We start from the raw sequence: 19,177 nt of genomic DNA, 5'->3' as shown, positions 1-19,177 counted from the left end.
CACCGGGAGCGCCGTCCCGTCTTCTTCTTCTTCTTCTTCTTCTTCTTCTCTGCGGCTTGCCAGGCTCTGTGGCCAATCAAAATAGAGTCTGGCGTGACATCACTCCACCTAGCAACCGGGGCAGATTTTCTCGCCCCGCAAGCCCGAGCAGCTGCTAAGTTTTCTCTTGCAAGGAGCGGCGTCGATTTACTTTGCAAGCATGGCGCGTCGCGGCGGGGTTTCCTGGCCGTTGCACGGTTGCATTTTAGCAGCCCTGATGGTGGCGGCGCTCTGTTTAAGCCCCGAGACTGTCGGGGCACCTTCCGCCTCCGGGGGCGCCGAAGCTCGGTGCGAAGGTGAGGACGCTCCCGCCAGGGCGGGTGTTGCACCGCGTGCGAGCTGCTGTTATAATTAACGTGTGAATTCCAGCACGGCTTGCATGCACTGGAAGACCAGCCGTTTTTTGCAAACTGGGTGGAGTTGTGAGCGCTTGCACTTTTTAAAGTTAACCTCGCACACTCGTTCCCACGAGAATTGTCTGCTTTTGCTTCCTGCACGGTAATAGTAATAATATTAATTATTATTATTATTATTATTATTATTATTATTATTATTAATAATAATAATAATAATAATAATAATAATAATAATAATAATAATAACCACTACTGTTCAACATCGCATTAATTCCATTGACAATAATATTATGAAACGCAAAACTGGGATACCACGTCTCAAGCCAGCATGGCAAGATAAACCATCCTACTATACATGGATGACTTAAAACCTTACGCGAAAAGCCACACTGAACTTGAATCAATACTCAACGCAGTTCAACTGTTTAGCAGCAACATCAGAATGGACTTTGGACTTGGAAAATGTGCTGTGTTATCCATGCAGCGAGGAAAACTGGGAAAAATAGAAGGAATAGAACTGGGAAACGGCAGTATTATGAAAGCACTAGCAAAAGGGTGACGGTTACAAATACCTAGGCGTATTGGAAGCAGGTAACATCTTGAATGGAAAAGTCAAAGTCAACACAAAAGAAGAGTCTGCAAAATACTAAAATCAAAGCTGAATGCTGGAAATATAATTAAAGCCATTAATACATGGGCAGTCCCAGTGATACGCTACCCAGCTGGAATTATCAACTGGACTTTGGCTGAATTGGAACACCTAGACCAAAAAACGTGTAAACTTTTGAATATGCACTGTGCTCTACATCCACGAAGTGACATCAATAGGTTGTACCTGCCAAGAAGAATAGGGGGCAGAGGGCTACTGCAAATCCACCAAACTGTAGAAGAAGGAAGTTTGAATGACTATGTAAATCAAAGTACAGAAAAATTGCTGCAGGCTGTGAGAACAGAGCATTATCAAAATAACAGAAACAAAGGCAGAATATAAGGAAAAACTGCTGGATGACAGAGTAAGTAGATGGAAAACCAAAGCTTTGCATGGACAGCATTTGAAAAATATTGAAGGAAAATGTGATAACAACTTGACATGGGCATGGCTTAAGATGGGAACCATCAAGAAAGAAACAGAAGGCTTAATACTGGCTGCTCAAGAACAAGCACTACAAACTAATGCCATGAAAGCGAAGATACAAAAATCTACTGACAATCCAAATTGCCGACTTTGCAACGACAAAGTTGAAATTGTTTTACATTTAATATGTGAGTGCAGCCAAATCGCGCAAACTGATTACAAAACTAGACATGACCGAGTTGCTAAACTAATCCACTGGGCATTGTGTAAAAAATACAACTTGCCTGTGTCTGAAAAGTCGTGGGAGCATAAGGTGGAAAAAGTTGTCGAGAATGAGAGGGTGAAGATCTTGTGGGACTTCCGAATACAGACAGATCACCATTTGGAACACAACACGCCAGATATCGCAGTCGTAGAGAACTGAAGTGTACAGTTGATTGATATCGCTGTACCAGGAGATGCCAAAGTCGAAGAAAAAGAAGTGGAAAAATACCGCGACCTGGCCATCGAAACTGCGGATTATGGATGAAACGTGTAATAGTGATACCCATTGTCATTGGGGCACTGGGAACTATGTCCCAAAACTTTGTAAAATACATCAAGAAATTGCAGCTTCCTGCAATATCTCTAGCAAAGCTACAAAAAACCTGCGCTACTCGGAACATCTTACATTTTAAGGAGATACCTGGTTGATAGCTAGGATGCTGGCAGCAACCCGTGTCAACCATTAGTGCCAGTCAATTTGAATGTTCAGTTGACTGAGTTTCATGTTTTATGAATAAAAGTTTTATAATAATAATAACCAACAAACGTTGGAAGGCACCTTGGAGGTCATCTAGTCCAACCCCCTGCTCAGGCAGGAAACCCTATACCATTTCAGGCAAATGATTATCCAGTCTCTTTTTAAAAACCTCCAGTGTTGGAACATTCACAACTTCTGGAGGCAACTTCTGTTTCACTGATTAATTGTTCGAACTGTCAGGAAATTTCTCCTTAATTCTAGGTTGCTTCTCTCCTTGATTAGTTTCCATCCATTCCATTCAGTTGCTTTGGAGAATAGCTTGACTTCCTCTTCTTTGTGGCAACCCCTGAGATATTGGAACGCTGCTATCATGTCACCCCTCATCCTTGTCTTCATTAAACTAGACATACCCAATTCCAGCAACCGTTCCTTGTATGTTTTAGTCTCCAGTCCCTTAATCATCTTTGCTGCTCTTCTCTGTACTCTTTCTAGAGCCTCAACATCTTTTCTACATCGTGGTGACCAAAACTGGATGCAGTATTCCAAGTGTGGCCTTACCAAGGCATTGTAAAGTGGTATTAACACTTCACATGACCTTGATTCTATTCGTCTGTTAATGCAGCATAGCTTTTTTGGCAGCTGCAGCACGCTGCTGGCTCATATTTCAGCGATTGTCCACTAGAGAACTCCGAGATCCCTCTCAACTCCAAGATCCCTTTCAAATACTGCAAATATTGATTCACCTATGCAGATGTGCTATGCAGGGGCAAAATGGGGCAAAACTCATTTACGGTAACTGTATTGCTTAGTAACAGAAACATTGGGCCCAGTTGAACTCTAGCTATACTCATGAAAATGATATTTCAATTCAGATAAATATCAAGTTAGCTCACCCTAGTTACAGAAAAAGAAGCAAGTAAGCCGAGGACAATTAACTGGGCACCCTCAACCGAAGTTAGTGTGGTCTCCCTGTTGCATCCTGAACTTTGGAATACATTTGTGTTTCCTGTAGGTGGCATAAAGCCATCGTAACATTACCAGAATAAGGAGAGACTTGCTGCAAAAATTATTATCATGTGTAGGAAAAGTCCTGTTTTATCTTTATCAGGAGTCACGGAGCTGCTGGCTTTGATTACAGCAAGAGTACCCAAAACGGCCATGCCTCCAAAATGTATATCCTTTTCTGAATATCAAACTATTTGGAATGCAGGATCAGATTTCAGACTCATGATTTCTGGAAATTCAAATCTCTAAATGCAGTATCTAAAAATATTGTGCAGCATACATGTGGGCTTGATCTCACTTTGTGGGAGGGGTAAACAAATAATGGCGGACATATGCATGGTACATGGAGAATGAGAATAAGGGGGCACTCCTATCCAGCTGGCTTCCCTACAATTTCTGCACGTTCCCAGCCGTTTCTCACTGCTGTATCAGTCACAGCCACAGCTGATGGCCTTGCCTTATTCCCACCAAAGGTTTTTAGCAGGAAACGTCTGTTTAGATTCACCCACAGATCTTCTGAAACTGTTCCATGTGTATGGAGGCTCTCAGTCATCCAGATCTCAAAGGTGCTTTTTTCAAGTCCAGTTGCCTCGTGAAAAAAAGCACCTTCCACTTTCTGTCAGTTATAATATTGTGCCAAAGAATACTGCGTGGACGCCCCCATGAAAGTCAGCAGGACCCTAATGCACCCAAAGGGGCGTTTTCAAGAGGTAACTGGATTTTATTTTTCCGTTCACTAAATGAAATACCGTATTTTCTCTACCACAACTGAAGAAGCTCCTTGGATGAGAAGCGAAACCTCTTTAAGAAAAAAACAACGTCCAGTTCCCTTTTGGAAACCACGTTTGGGAGAACCAGGACCTGGATGACTTAGAACGGGGATCTTCAAACTTGGCCCTTTTATGACTTGTGGACTTCAACTCCCAGAATTCCTCAGCCAGGCGTGCTGGCTGAGGAATTCTGGGAGTTGAAGTCCACAAGTCATAAAAGGGCCACGTTTGAAGACCCCTGACTGAGAATCTCTGTAGACATAGGCCCCAATGCATTTTAAAGGAGCCCTTGCTGTTTAATATTTGAATACAAGTAGTCCTTGACTTACAACAGTTCATTTAGTGACCATTCAAAGTTACAACGGCACTGGGAAAAGTGACTTATGACTGTTTTTCACACTTACGACTGTTGCAGCATCCCCATAGTCACATGATCAAAATTTGGATGCTTGGCAACTGACTCATATTTATGACAATCACAGTTTCCTGCGGTCATGTGATCCCCTTCTGCAAACCTCTGACAAGCAAAGTCAAGGGGGAAGCCAGATTCATTTAACAACCGGGTTACTCACTTAACAACTGTAGTGATTCACTTAATAATTGGCAAGAGTCATAATAAAACTCATTAAACAAATGCGGAGAATAGCCTATGTTTATGGAGTGTGATAAAACTGCATTATCGTATGATAATGTCTGTACATAGACACTGAAAATTGAAGGAAGGGAGGGAGAATAATTTCAACATAAAACGAATTTTATTTTTATGTGTTTTCATTTTATGAAATACTAATGAATTCTATCCTTCAAGTCAAAGTTGGAAGGTTTTGGTGATCCATTTGTTTAACTTACACATTTTGTGCATTATGTGTGTTTACTTTTTCACTTCTTGTTCTTTTTACAGTGTGTCAAGATTTTTTGGAAAGATTTTACAGTTCTTTGAAAGAAAAACATTCTGATTTCTCCATGGCTTCTATAGAGGAGGAATTAATTAAGACTTGCATGAATACAAAAGGCAAAGAAAACCGCTTGGTATGACCTCTCTTCTTCTTTCCATCAACACAGTTTACTGTAGGTAAAAATTTATGTCCTTCAAATCCATTTTGACCCCTAGTAAATTCACCCACACAGCCATGCAGTTTTCTTGACAATACTACAGACCTGATTTGCAATTTCCTTCTTCCAGAGTGTATGTGGGATTTTTACCCAATACTTTTGTTTGAACTGGTACCCTTGGTTTTTCTGCTTTCCTTTAGTTGTCCCCTATCCCAGGGCTTTTCAACCAGTGGTACGGGTACCACCTGTGGTACATTGGCACCTGGCAGGTGGTACGCGGCCCTCCTAGAAAAGTGGTAGCAGGGGAGGGGAATGAGCTGAACCGGTGGCAGCACCGCACAAGCCTGAGCGAGAGATGGCTGGAGCTGCAGGGCTGTCAGGGCTCAGCAGAAGCGCCAGGATCAGTGCTTCCGGGCTGTCAGGGCTCAGTGGAAGTGTTGGGATCAGCACCAAACTCCAGCTGGAGCTCGGCGCTGATCCTGGCGCTTCTGCTGAGCCCAGAAGAAGCACCGATCAGCTGGAATGTTGCAGCATCTCCAGGGTCTTGTGATTTACATTCAGATGCTTGGCAACTGATTCATATTTATGACGTTCGCAGTGTCCCAGGGTCCTGTGAAGTGACCAAAACCTGCTGCAACCACCCAGCAGACGGGGGGGGGGGAAATAAAAATCAAACACCCCCACCCCACCCCCTTCCTCGGACAGGAGGAAGAGCGCCGCCAGGCAGGCAGGCAGGTGTCTTCCTCAGCTGTGGTTTGGGGGGCACTTTTTTCAGTGCCATTGTAACTTTGAACAGTCACTAAACGAACTGTTGTAAGTCGAGGACTACCTGTACTTCATCCTTTTTCTTTTTTTTTGGTCATCAGGTTTTTGACACCTTGCTAGGCAACTGGTGGTACTCGGATGTTGCCATATCCTAAAAGTGGTACAATGGGTGAAAAGGTTGAAAAGCCCTGCCCTATCCAACCACTAATGAGACCCCTCACTATGTAGCTTCTAAGTCCTTGAGATAATTTTGTTTAAAGACTTCCGGCTATGAAAACTCAGAAGAGAAAACGGATGCCCTGGTCCCTAAGCATCGGTTTCACATTTGTATTATTTTTCATAGTGCTATTATCTTGGGGCTACGGAAGATGCAGCGACCAAGATCCTCACTGAAGTCAGCCGTCCAATGAGCTTTCACATCCCTGTGGCAAAAATCTGTGAGAAACTGAAGAAAGGAGATATTCAGATTTGTGAACTCAAATATGGTATGAAATCAACCAATGTAGGCAGTTAAGCATATGATTAAGAACCTTTTAACACTTGGCCCACTAGTTGTTATGTGTTACTCCTTGAAAAGCTAGAGAGAATCCTGATTTCCTAAAGACATGGGCTTTTACGGGCATAATTATGTCTGTGAGTAACACAGAAAACCATCATGTAACCATGGTTTGGCCTTGCAGACATGAGCCAGCCAACGAATCCGTGCTGGCCGGGATGTCCTCAAAGAGGTCAACATGGTGGCTTCAACCGTCTGATCAATGCTCCATCTGATTTTTTTTTAATGTGCGTCACACCAAAACTCTTATCCTGTAAAGATAACTGTCTTGCTGAAGGATCAATGGGATAATCTAAACAACAAGAAGATGGTTGAACTATTAATAAGTGACAGTAATTATTTACAGCAGTTTCTCTTTTGAACATCCCCACCCTTTTATACCTTGACTCCAATTTCAAAATCCTTAAACAAACCACAAAACCTAGATTGCTAGCCCTCCCTCAGATTCCACCAGGTTCCCACCTTCAACAATTTTTTTTGGTCCTATGGAGACAAAAAACGTTAATTGCTAATGGCCCTTCCCTTCCATACTCTATAATTTAAAATTGCCCGTTGTTTGGGAGAAAAATCCCAGAGACGGTTTGAACAGAAGGTGCATAAACAGAAGATCTGCTACTTCAGAAAGATAATCAGAGGCATTAAACATCATGAAACTTTTTCACTTGCCATGACAGTAGTTATGGCTTTCTTACAACCAGCAACCCATCATGTACCACGTCACTAGTTCTCCTTTTCACTGGCATCCTCACCCATGACTGCAATAAGACCCAGAGGTCCTTAAGCAGATAGCCAGATATTATTCTAAGATAGAAGCTATGTAAAATCTTATATGTTGGGCATTTCGTAAAATTCTGACTTATATCTCTGCTCTGAGAGCTTACTGGAAGCTGGCTTGTGCAGGTAATTCTCGATTTACAACCATTCATTTAGTGATTGTTCAAAGTTACCTCAGCACTAAAAAAAAAAGACTTATGACCATTTTTCACCCTCTCGATCATTGCACCTGATCAAAACTCGGATGCTTGGCAACTGGTTCATATTTATGACAGTTGCAGCATCCCAGGCTCCTGTTACCCCCTTTTGTGACCTCACAAGCCAAGTCAATGGGGAAGCCAGATTCACTTAACGACCATGTTGCTAACATAACAACTGCAGTGATTCAACTACAACTTAACAGTGGATATAACTATGGCACATGAATAAGAGAAGGTCTCGCTTAGCAATAGAAATTTTGGACCCAGTTATTGTTTCCCAACCTCAGCCATCTTAAGCCGAGTGAATTTCAACTCCCAGAATTCCCCCCTCCCCCAGCCATGCTGCCTAGCAGAATTCTGGGAATTGAAGTCCACACATCCTAAAACTGTAAAAGTGGAAAAAGACTGGTATCAAATCATGGCTGAGACATTCCTAACATTCCTCTCTTAGTCAGCCATTAAACACTCCTGGAGAAGTGCATCGTGATTGCAAAGATGCCAGGATGGCATTATAAGATTGTGTTTGTGAAAGAAACAACAGTGCCACAACTACATCACTGGAGGATTTCTCTGTCTGCTGTCAGTCTCCAACCACATGCCACACGCCATCTGCCACGTACAGCTAGTTCTCAACTTACAACAGTTCATTTTGAGACCCTTCAAAGTTACAGTGGTACTGGGGAAAAAGAGACTTATGAGCATTTTTCACACTTAGAACCGTCGCAGCATCCCCAAGGTCCCGTGATCAAAATTCCAATGCTTTGCTACTGACTCCTATTTATGACCATTGCAGTATCCCGGGGTCACCGTGATCCCCTTTTGCGACCTTCTGACAAGCAAAGTCAACACGGAAGTCAGATTTACTTAACAGCCGTGTTACTAACTTAACAACTGGAGTGATTCACTTAACCTGTGGCAAGAAAGGTCATAAAGTGGGGCAGAATTTCACTTAACAAATGTTTTGGGGGCTCAATTGTAATAACAAATTTGGGGCTGAATTGTGGTTGTAAGTCAAGGACTACCTGTATGTCTTTCCTTCAGAAGTATATTATACATTTAAGATATTTAAGGTTTATACTTTTTAAGCGTGTGTGTGTGTGTGTGTGTGTGTGTGTGTGTGTGTGTGTGTGTGTGTTTAGGTGAATCTGTGAGAAAGAGAGAGAAATGTTAGTGGTTCCACTTATTGTATTAGCAAAATTCTAAACTGAGGCTAGGTCCAAATATCACCCATGCCCACATGTTCAGTCCAGAAATATACGGTAAACTTACAGAAACTTTAAGGAGGGAATCCAAGACTGCTTGAGTTGATCTAAAGTTTTCCACAGGATTTGGCATTCCCCATTAAGAAGGGTAACCAAACTGCATTCAGAAAAGAAAAAGAGAATGAGAACAATTTGTGTGGCTGTGTGTGTGTGTAGCCAGGTGTTATTAATTATTTCCATATTAGGAGATGCCACTGCATCCCTGGAAGCTTTCTGCTTTCAAAACCTAGAAATGGAATGACCCAAAGAGAAACGTTTAGGAAGATGTGAACTAGCCAAAGAATGGGGTCAGGAAACTTCCTTGCCCGTAATGCTAAAAGATACATGCATAAAAAGAATGAGGAGCTGTGCCAACCAAGTAAGAAAAAGAGGATCTGTGCGGCATCTTCCAATTGAACATAAAGATGTCACAAGCATCTTCCAATTGCTTTTGTTTCTGCTGTGTCCACTGTGAATGGCCTCCACCCATCCCCTCAGGTTTGCGAGTTAGGTGACCTCTGGGAGGGAGAGATCTGTAGGCTCATGATCCACACCCTTCCCTCCAGTTCCTGGGTATGGTCTGGGGCTATCCCTGGAAGGGGGAGAAATCTGGATTCCTTAAATTTTGAGAAATCACCGTGGAAGCTGGTCCTGTTGCTATGAGGCCTTATGATATTCTCTGAACATTTGACTGCTTATCTCTGCAGCCTTCAGAATAACAGAATAATAAAAGTTAGAAGAGACCTTGGAGGTCTTCTAGTCGAGCCCCTGCTCAAGCCTGAGACCCTATACCATTTCGGACAAATGACTGCCCAATCTCTTCCTAAAATCCTCCAGTGTTGGAGCACCCACAGCTTCTGAAGGCAAACCGTTCCACTGATTAATTATTCTCACTGTCAGGAATTTCCCCCTTAGTTCTAGCTTGCTTCTCTCCTTGATTAGTTTCCATCTGTTGCTTCTTGTCCTGCCTTCAGATACTTTGGAGAATAGCTTGACTTCCTCTTCTTTGGGGCAGCCCCTCAAATATTGGAACACTGTTATCATGTCACCCCTCGTCCTTCTTTTTATTAAACTGTTGTTAGTTGCGAAGTCATGTCTGACCCATCGCGACTCCACGGACAACGTTCCTCCAGGCCTTCCTGTCCTCTACCATCTTCTGGAGTCCATTTAGGCTCACGCCTACTGCTTCAGTGACTCCATCCAGCCACCTTATTCTCTGTCGTCCCCTTCTTCTCTTGCCCTCAACCTTTCCCAGCATTAGGCTCTTCTCCAGTGAGTCCTTCCTTCTCATTAGGTGGCCAAAGTATTTGAGTTTCAACTTCAGGATCTGGCCTTCTAAAGAGCAGTCAGGGTTGATCTCCTCTAGGACTGACCGGTTTGATCGCCTTGCAGTCCAAGGGACTCGCAGGAGTCTTCTCCAGCACCATAGTTCAAAGGCCTCAATTCTTTGGCACTCAGCCTTTCTTATTAAACTTTCTTTATTAAAGTAGACATACTCAATTCCAGCAATGGTCCTTTGTAGGTTGGTTTGGTATATAAATGTAGATGTAGATATCTGACTCAGCTTATCTGCTTTTACAGAAAGACAACTTGATTTAACTTCGGTAGATCTATCCAAGATGAGAGTGGCTGAGCTGAAGAAGATCCTGGATGGCTGGGGAGAAGTTTGCAGAGCTTGTGCTGAAAAAAGGGAGTTTGTGAACCTGATTAAGGAGCTTGCTCCCAAGCATACAGCTCCCCCCGCTAAAGCTGACCTTTGATGGAGGCTACTTATCCATGAGCCCATGAATGCTTTCCACACAGCCTTAGGCATGACATCCTGACTGGATTTCATTCACCAGGACGCTTCCGAAGAAACTTAAGAAATTGCTACTAGAACGCTATGGATTGCAAGGACTTTTGCAGTAAAGCAAAATTCAGTAGATGGACATAATCAGTGACTGGGTGAAGAAAGATTTCTCCATCGTAAAAGCACAGGAAAACGTAGTGGAATATTTTGCAATTTGATTATCAGACCCAGACTTGAAGAACAGTGGAAAACTTGCTGGGGGGGTAGAGCTCAAAATAAATGCTTTCTGAAGATTTCAGCCCCTCCCTCCACCTTGTCTGGGTGATGGCCTAATGATCTCTTTGGTTCTCAGTTAAGGTGGTCCTGGATTGATGGAGTCCCCTTTTCTCCTGTCTTGCCAGGAAATGTTGATCTTGTTGTGTGTGTGTGTGAGAGAGAGAGAGAGAGAGAGAAAGAAGGAGATCAAAATCAGCTGGAAGTCAGATGGCATATTACAATGCAGGTCCTCTCGCTTATCTGCAGGTGTTGGCATTATGTGCATGTTTGAAGAGGATGGAGCTTGCAAGGTGTCACTCCATCTACCATCTGGTCAAGGTGCCCCTGCCCGGAGAACAAATGCCACCTGCTTTCCCTTCCGTGGGAATGTCTTTTGTGTAGTGGAAAAAAAGCAGCAATCACCAGTTTTAGAATCCTTGGTCTTGAAGGAGAAACTTGGCAGAACCCTTATCAATTACCCCATTTTAAAGACAGAGAAGGGAGGGAGAGAGAGAGAGATGAGAGAGAGAGAGAGAGAGAGAGAGAGATGGCCAACATTTCACCTTTCAACTGCTGACTAACCTGGGCAGGCAGCCAAGCTGCTCCCTATGAAACAGCCATTGAAGGCAAAAAGCAAGGAGGGAATTGTGAATTTCTTCAGATCTTTGTCATTGAACATTATCCAAGTTTCCCATGAGTTCCCCACCCTATGAAACTGGGTTCAAAAGAGAAATTTCTTTAGTATTTAGTGCTTTATTTAACCCTATGGATTTACCAGCCAATTGAGAAAAAAGAATAGTAGAAGAAAGTGGGTTGGTTCATCTATTTGAATTTCCTAATGCTTGTAGTCTTCAGTTGTTCAAATGTAAAGAAAAATATTAAAATGTCAGTGTCCTGGAGAAAAATTACCTCTGCGGAGAGTAATTTTTCAACCCTTGGACAGTCTGCAGGAAGTAGCAGCATTCAAGTTTATTTGCGGTAGTCCAAAGTCAGAGATAATTAACCTGTACTTTATGAAAAGTTCATGGTTCTCAAAGAATGACCGAGAGTGATTTCAAAATTATTTGAACGGGATTTGGAAGATATAGGACAGCTGCTAAAATCCCATCTTTGAGAACATCAATCTAAGAATTCCAGTTTGCAATTTTCCAAAGGGTGAGAAAACCTGTATGGACCTGCAGTTTTGTCAGAGATGAGTAGATCATGAAACATGAACAAAGAACCTCCATTAAAAGAGGGTGAAGTCCATTCAGGTTGCAACAATTATGTCATATGTTGAGTTACGCACCTCCAGAAGAGACAGTGAGAAAGCCTGTGAGGTTTGAATGAGAAAAATCAGTGAAATATTTTCACTACTGTTCCATTCCTATCATGTTAGATCACCCTGATGTGAGGGGAATTTTGATAGAGCAGATCAACAAGCTAGTGGTAGCCTTTGCCATCTGTTTAGGGATCCCAGGTAGAGTTCTTTCATATATTTTTTTCTTTAGAGTACATCAAAGAAACCCACAGGTTGCTTATTTTGTACTAGAGGGGGAATTTTAAATATTAGCATACTTTAAAAAGAGGTAAGGGCAGCTCTCCACAGATCCCAGACGCGACTTCTGAAGCCACAACCCTCTCATCCTTGGGCCAAACCAGTTTTCTTCAGCCAAGTCTCTGCTGATAATCCAGGACTGTCCTGTCCTCACCCAACAAGAAACAGCAAGATGAAGGGTGGAAGGATGGATGGGCAGGGCTGTATGTCATTTACCAAGGGGCATTTTTGCCCTTGGAAAGAAAGGTTCTGCTATTATCATAGCAATAGCACTTACTGTCATGGTTCTGATAAATGAGACAGTTCAAACAAAATGCAAGCATTATCTGAAAAGTCTTCATAATGAAACAAAACATCGGCACTCATGGAGGGATGCCAGAATCTGAAATCTCCTCCCCCCAAACCCATCGTAACACACACACAATGCCCGCCCTTATCTACACGTCATAAATCACATCATCCAATTAGTTTTACATATGAAGTTTCACTTCCCATTCTGTATGTGGGCTTTCTTATCTTCTCAAAACATCCGGTTAACTTTCCCTGCAATATCTCGAGCATGGGAGACGATGGCTTCAGCTCAAACGTTTATTTAACTCAGCCCGGGCAGGGTAAAAGGTACAACGAGCCTTTATATAGGCAACTGTCAAACAAGTTAACAAATCAGAGACGGGTGTTTTTCCCGCTGAGGGGCCGTGCCCAATAATCAGCTGGCAGCTTTTGACATTCCCTTAGTGATAGCGCATGCGCCGCTGAGCCGGGGAACCCTGTCAGCTGGCTGGCGCTTCAGCTGGGAACCCAGGTAATCCTAGCTGGTGTTTTGACAGCTAGCAGCTGTCAGTTGGCTGGTGGATCTGCGCCTGCGCGATTTTGACAGCTCGCGGCTGCTGCCGTTTTGACAGCTCGCGGCTGCTTCTGCGCATGCGCGGCTTTTGACAGCTGTCAGTGTCAACGGAGGGGTGCGCGTGCGTGTTGGGGCCGGCTGCCTTCTGACAGCTGTCAGTGCGGCCTCGTGGAGCAGCCTTTGACAGCTGTCATTCCTGTGAGGGATACACTACATTCCCCTCCCAAGCGAAGCAATTAAAGTAACAGGCTGTCTCTTATATTGTCAGTACAAAAACATGTCAATGTTTGCAGCATTGACACTTACCTCTTCATAGTGTTTTAAGTACTATTTAAGCCAGTGGCCCTCAACCTTTTAGGCACTAGGGACCAATTCTGTGGACAGAGGTTTTTCCCACGGACAGGAGGGGGTGGCGTGGTTTTGCATGTTGCCTGCATCCCGCGGATGAGGCTGCACTCGTTTGAGTGGCCCGGTTTCTGGCATGTCGTGGCGCGGTGCGGGTCCACAGACTGGGGGTTGGGGACCCCTGCTCTTAGCAGTTTTACAGGTTTAGCCTCTTGCCCCCAACAACCTGAGTCCTCATTTTACCGACCTCGGAAGGGTGGAAGGCTGAGACGACCTTGAGCCAGTCAGGATCGAACTGCTGACAGTGGGCAGAGTTTGCCCTCAATGCTGTATTTTAACCACTGTGCCATCACGGCTCACAGGGAGGAAGCTGAACCTGCTTCAGTTTCGGTTCTACAGATCTTTTTTTTTTTAAAAAAAAAAACTTTAAAGTGTAAATTGATTAAGGGTTCTCCAGTATTGAAAGTATAGCTCAGATCCTTTGGACTCTAGCCAAACAAACAGCTGCAATAGATTCACTAAGAAGCTACGGGTTTATTTTTATTTTCTCCTCCACAAATATCTACATGCCGAGATGATGCACAAGAATATGTGCGGAGAAAGAATAAGCTTCTTGGATGAAAAGTGAAATGTTATCAGGGGGAAAAACCGAGGAAGTCCAGTTGCCTTTTGAAAAAGCACCTTTGGGACAACCATGACCTGGATGGCTGAGAATCTCCATAGACAGGAAAGAGAAAAGTTATCTCGTTTGAAAAAGAGCTGAGTTATTCTTACAGACATCATGGAAGTCCATCCGGAATTTAAACAGCCTTGATCTTTTCTCTGTGGCTTTTGACAATCTAGACCTGGACAAACAAGCAACGATTTGTAATGAGTTATGGAAAAGGAGCCATCATCACAATACAGATAGTCCTTAATTTACAACTCCCAGTTGGGACCAAAGTTTTCATTGCTACAGAAAGCAATTGTTAAGCCTGATTTTGCAATCTTTTCTTTTGCCATAGTTGTTAAATGAATCTCACAGTTGTGAAGGGAATCACAGGATCATTAAGCAAACCTAGCCTTCCCTATGGATTTTGCTGGTTGGAAGTTGTCTGGGAAGGTCACAAGTGGTGATCAAGTGTCCATGGGATGCTCCAACATTGTAAATACATGTCTTGTTGCCAAGCGCCCGAATTTGGCCGTGGAAATACCACAACACTCGTAAGTGGGAGGCCCAACTGTAAGTAAGTCACTTTTTTCACCATCAATGTAATTTTGGACGGTCACTAAACGAACAGTTGTAGGTCAAGGATCATATTCTGTAATCATATTCTACCTGCCCTGCAGGAAGACGAATTTGAAAGAGAAGGCTGTTGAACATGTGTGCCGCATTTATTTATTTTTATTTCCTATTTCTTTACGCTGCATTGAAGACGAAAGAATCTTTTCATGTAAATAAATGAGCAGGGAGAATCTTCATCTTTTTTTTCATCTTGACAAAAAAATTTGTTACCACTTTCTCTTCAGTAACAACAGGACTCTGGAAAGTACCATTTTTGATCTTTCTTTGCTAAATCAACCTTCGAGCTGTGAAATCAGAGCCAGTTATGCTATTGTCATGTTGTCAAAGGTAGAAACATTGAAGCTCTTACAGATCAGGCTACCTTGGTTTGTTTGTTTGTTTGTTTCTGCCACTCCAGCTACGTAATCTGAGATTCCAGCACCCACTGAGTAACCCCTACCTCCTCAAGTAGCATCTGTTCGGCTGTGGATTGTAACCTGACCTTCCTGGAGAGATGGCTTTTTTTATGAAAGCTCCTTGTTTGGAGGCTGTTAGCAACGCAGCAAACAACCTGCATCTCCCTTTTAAAATCTAAACCTTTTCCTGGTGCTGATGCTTCTTCTGTCCAAGGAAGACATGCCAGCCGTACGGTTGAATCCTGTGGCTCTCCAGCCACCGTTTCCAATGCAATGAAATATATTGGATTTCACATTAGGGAAGAGTTACGGTAGACACCTTGTCAATCGCCTGCTTTGGAGTCTTCCTTCTACAGCCATTTTTAGGATTGTTGAGCCCGTGGTAAGAATGCCAGTGTTACTATGGGATAAACTGTGCAGTCTTCCCGCATTCGTGATGCATCCGTTTCCTTGCTCGACATTGCTCAGCTGTTTTGGAAGTGTGACAGAAAGCACACCTGTCGATCAAAGTCAGCCCACCTGCCTAACTCCTGAAGAACAACGAAAGCTGGAGCCAGAGGTCACCGTCTGTGATCAGCCAGTACCTGCAAGGTACACCGATTCTCTGAGGCTCCACAAAGATGCAGTCTTCAGACCCGACAAGTGTGCAGAGAGAAACAACACTGCAAATCGCAATTCCAGCAAACGTGTTGGGGTCCCATCCACGGCTACGCCTCTGGATTCATCTCTGTTTCCTGATGAAAGCTTGGGACATGACACAACCGCAGTTCTTACACAAATCCCTAGACCCTCCATCATCAAAGTGCCAAAGGTAAGTACATCTTTAACCAGCCAAGGTGTACAGTTCCCTCAGGTAGCTCACCCTGAGTGTTGCCAGGCAAATTCTGACCTTTTGATGCCATTCATATGATCTGCCTTATTTTCTTAGTGACTGAACAAAAATGGAACTAAATAAAATTCAGTCTTTTCAACTAAATCGCTTGGGTGACTGATTTTTTTAAAATTTGAAACGCCATCATCCCCTCCAGAAAAAAAGAAAACATAATATATCATTAAAAAAATAGGTCATTCCTCAATCGTGGGGGATAAACATTGCTGTGACGTCCCAACTAATACCAACATGGACCACATATATCAGCAAAGAATGATGCTGTAAATGTTTCTGTATCAAAGCCATAGTTTATTAATATGATTTCTTGATGATGTCATTATATAAACCTAGACAAAAGACAATTATTAGGAACAAACACATTCATGTTCCCTCACTACATTGTAGCAGGAGTTGAAAATCTTCCACTACCCAGAAAAACTAATGAATGCTTTAATATATGATGGCTATATGATATACATTCCTTCAGATCCTTGGCTAGGCAAATTTGGAGCAGAATTTGCCAGGAAAGAATTACATAGCTGTAGCACCATAAAAGGAATGGTTGCTACTTGGTTATATTTAGGTTTTTGATGTTGGCTAGGTGGGAAATGCAAGCAAGGAATCTATATTAGAAGTGTGTGAATTGTCTCCAGAGATTTTCAGTCACTCAGGTCATGGTTGTCCCAAAGGTGCTTTTTGAAAAGGCACCTGGATTTTCTTTGTTTTTCCTTGAAGACGTTTCGCTTCTCATCCAAGAAGCTTCTCCAGTTCCTCAGTTCAGAACTGAAGAAGCTTCTTGGATGAGAAGTGAAATGTCTTCAAGGAAAAAGAAAGAAAGGCCAACTGCCTTTTGAAAAAGCACCTTTGGGACAAGTGTATGAATTGTTTATCATGGGAGAAAGTAATTCTTTTGGGCTTAGATTTCATTCCATTATATTGTTCAATTTGGCTTCCACTTTTCCTGCTAAACAGCTATCCTTGGCTTTTTAAACAAACAAAACAAAGAAGGGTGGATATTTCAGATAATCATCTTCAGTGCAATTAAGATCATGGAGAAGAAGAGTATCCACAGGGTATGATTATAAAAGTCACAATTGGAGCCCCATCAGTGCCATCAAAGCTATGCTTGTCTTTTGATGTACATCACCCAATGGAAAAAATAATAATTTGACCCAGTCATTCATTAGCTTTAAAGAGCTCTGGAAAAGAAATGGACAAAACCGATATTTATAGGAAACAAAAATAGTTTCTCTCCTTCTTGATTCAGTTAGCAGTATGAATGGAGAAGAAAGTATTTAGTTCATACACAAAAGTGGATTTAACTATTTTCCACTTTTCAATCCATTGTATAAATGGAAGTTTAGTCATCATTTGAAATTCACTAGTTCTTTGAATTTAGCAATTCAAATAAATTGAACTTGGCAATTTCCTAATAAGATTTTTCCAAATCTTCCTAATAAGAAGAAATCCCCCTAATTTCTAATATATATTGATATAAATATTTTCCTACATATGTATAAATATATTCTAAATATATATAGAAACATATACAGATATTTTAAAATATTTATATATATATATATATATATATATATATATATATATATATATATATATATATATACATATACATATACATATATATATATATATATATATACACACACATATATATATATAAATACATATATATATATATATATACATATATATATACATATATATATACACACATATATATATATATATATATATATATATATATATATATATATATATATATATATATACATACATATAAATAATAATATAAATAAATATACAAAATATAAATATAAAAACTGCACACTGAGGCATAATTGCGAATAAAAATGCACAAATGAGGCCAATTTGTCCTAAAATCATGCAAATGATAGCACAGGCTTTTTTAAAAAAAATCAAACTGAACTTGACATATTTGCAAAAAATTGAAAGCTGAAGGTGACCCTAACCCTAACCCTAACCCTAACCCTAACCCTAATCCTCATAACTGCCTATTGAATTTTGTCATAAGCAAGAACATTAAGTGGCATTTTAATAATGTCAGGAAATTAATAGTGCTTTTCACTTCAGCATTTCAATTCTGCGCTATCATCCTCATGCATATATTCCATTGTATTTCCATTAATGTAACAGGCATTTTATCCTCATTTTTAGTTATCTTACACTCAGATGTGCAACCTAGCCTCACTCAGGGGAAGAACGTGATGTGAACAGTTGCTCTGAAAACCTTGTGCAGATATTTGGTCCATGGTAGTTCATCCATATTCACATGCACGCAGCCATGTCTTAATGATAAAACTACCCAGAGAGGAACACCAAAATATTATTGAACTCTGATTTTTCTTCATTCAGTGCAGGCTTCCCACTAGATTCCATGTCAGTGTTATACAGTACTAAGAATTCTTATTTTATCTGCATGCATTAAATATTCCCTTTGCCAATTAGACTTTAATGTGGTACTGATTTTATGTGCATATTAAATGAACCGCAGGAAACACTTGAAATCCCACACAAATAAAATCCCAGGGGAGGAGCTGTTTCCTCTTTTAAGAGGGGGGGAGGGGAAAAAATGTAACCCTAGCCTTGCAAAATCTTATTTGTTTGGACTTTAAGCATCATGTTATTTTGGGAAGTCTGCCAGCAGCGTTTGCAGGGAGGGGCTTCTGATAACTGAAGATATGGACACAACCACATAACGAGAGCTCTACTCCTTTTACCTCTGTTGTAACGACAACAAAAAGGACAGGGTTGTGAGCAAATGGCTGTGACCATCTTCTTGACTTTTTTTTTTTTGAGTCTTCTCCTTGCTAAACTGGAGGATAGGTCCTGCCACAAATAGAAGGGAGATCGATGAATCGGGAACAAATTCAAAAGCTAGCCAGAAGACCTTTTTTTAAAAATCCCATTTATATCCCACCCTTCTCCGAAGACTCAGGGCGGCTTACAATCTAAGAAGCACAAATCAATGTGCTTAGCAATAGCCTTCATTCTATGTATATGCCTGCTTATTAGGGCTTTCATACCCCCCCCAAGTTGCATTACTACAAAGTCAGCTTATTGCCCCCAACAATCTGGGTCCTCATTTTACCTACCTCGGAAGGATGGAAGGCTGAGTCAACCTTGAGCCTGGTGGGACTCGAACCTGCACTAATTGCAGGCAGCTGGTGTTACTTAAGGAGGCATTAGCCCACTGCTCCACCAAGACCTGAGGATCATTTTCTACCTCAAGTTGACAAAA

General features: G+C 41.8%; 1 protein-coding gene across 1 annotated transcript; it reads left to right on the top strand.

Moving 5' to 3' along the window:
* Position 1: 1 nt before the first annotated feature.
* CDNF (cerebral dopamine neurotrophic factor) lies at positions 2-10,649 on the top strand. Its single transcript, XM_081331249.1, has 4 exons — positions 2-335; positions 4,889-5,016; positions 6,149-6,290; positions 10,158-10,649. Exons 1-4 carry the CDS (start codon positions 200-202, stop codon positions 10,334-10,336), a joined length of 585 nt encoding a protein of 194 aa, XP_081187375.1. The 5' UTR covers positions 2-199; the 3' UTR covers positions 10,337-10,649.
* The last annotated feature ends 8,528 nt before the right edge of the window (positions 10,650-19,177 follow it).

Source organism: Vipera berus, assembly GCF_964194415.1.
Source record: "Vipera berus genome assembly, chromosome: 6".
Classification (NCBI taxonomy): domain Eukaryota; kingdom Metazoa; phylum Chordata; class Lepidosauria; order Squamata; family Viperidae; genus Vipera; species Vipera berus.
Note: the sequence above shows the minus strand (reverse complement) of the source record. Positions and strands in the feature narration are given on the sequence as shown.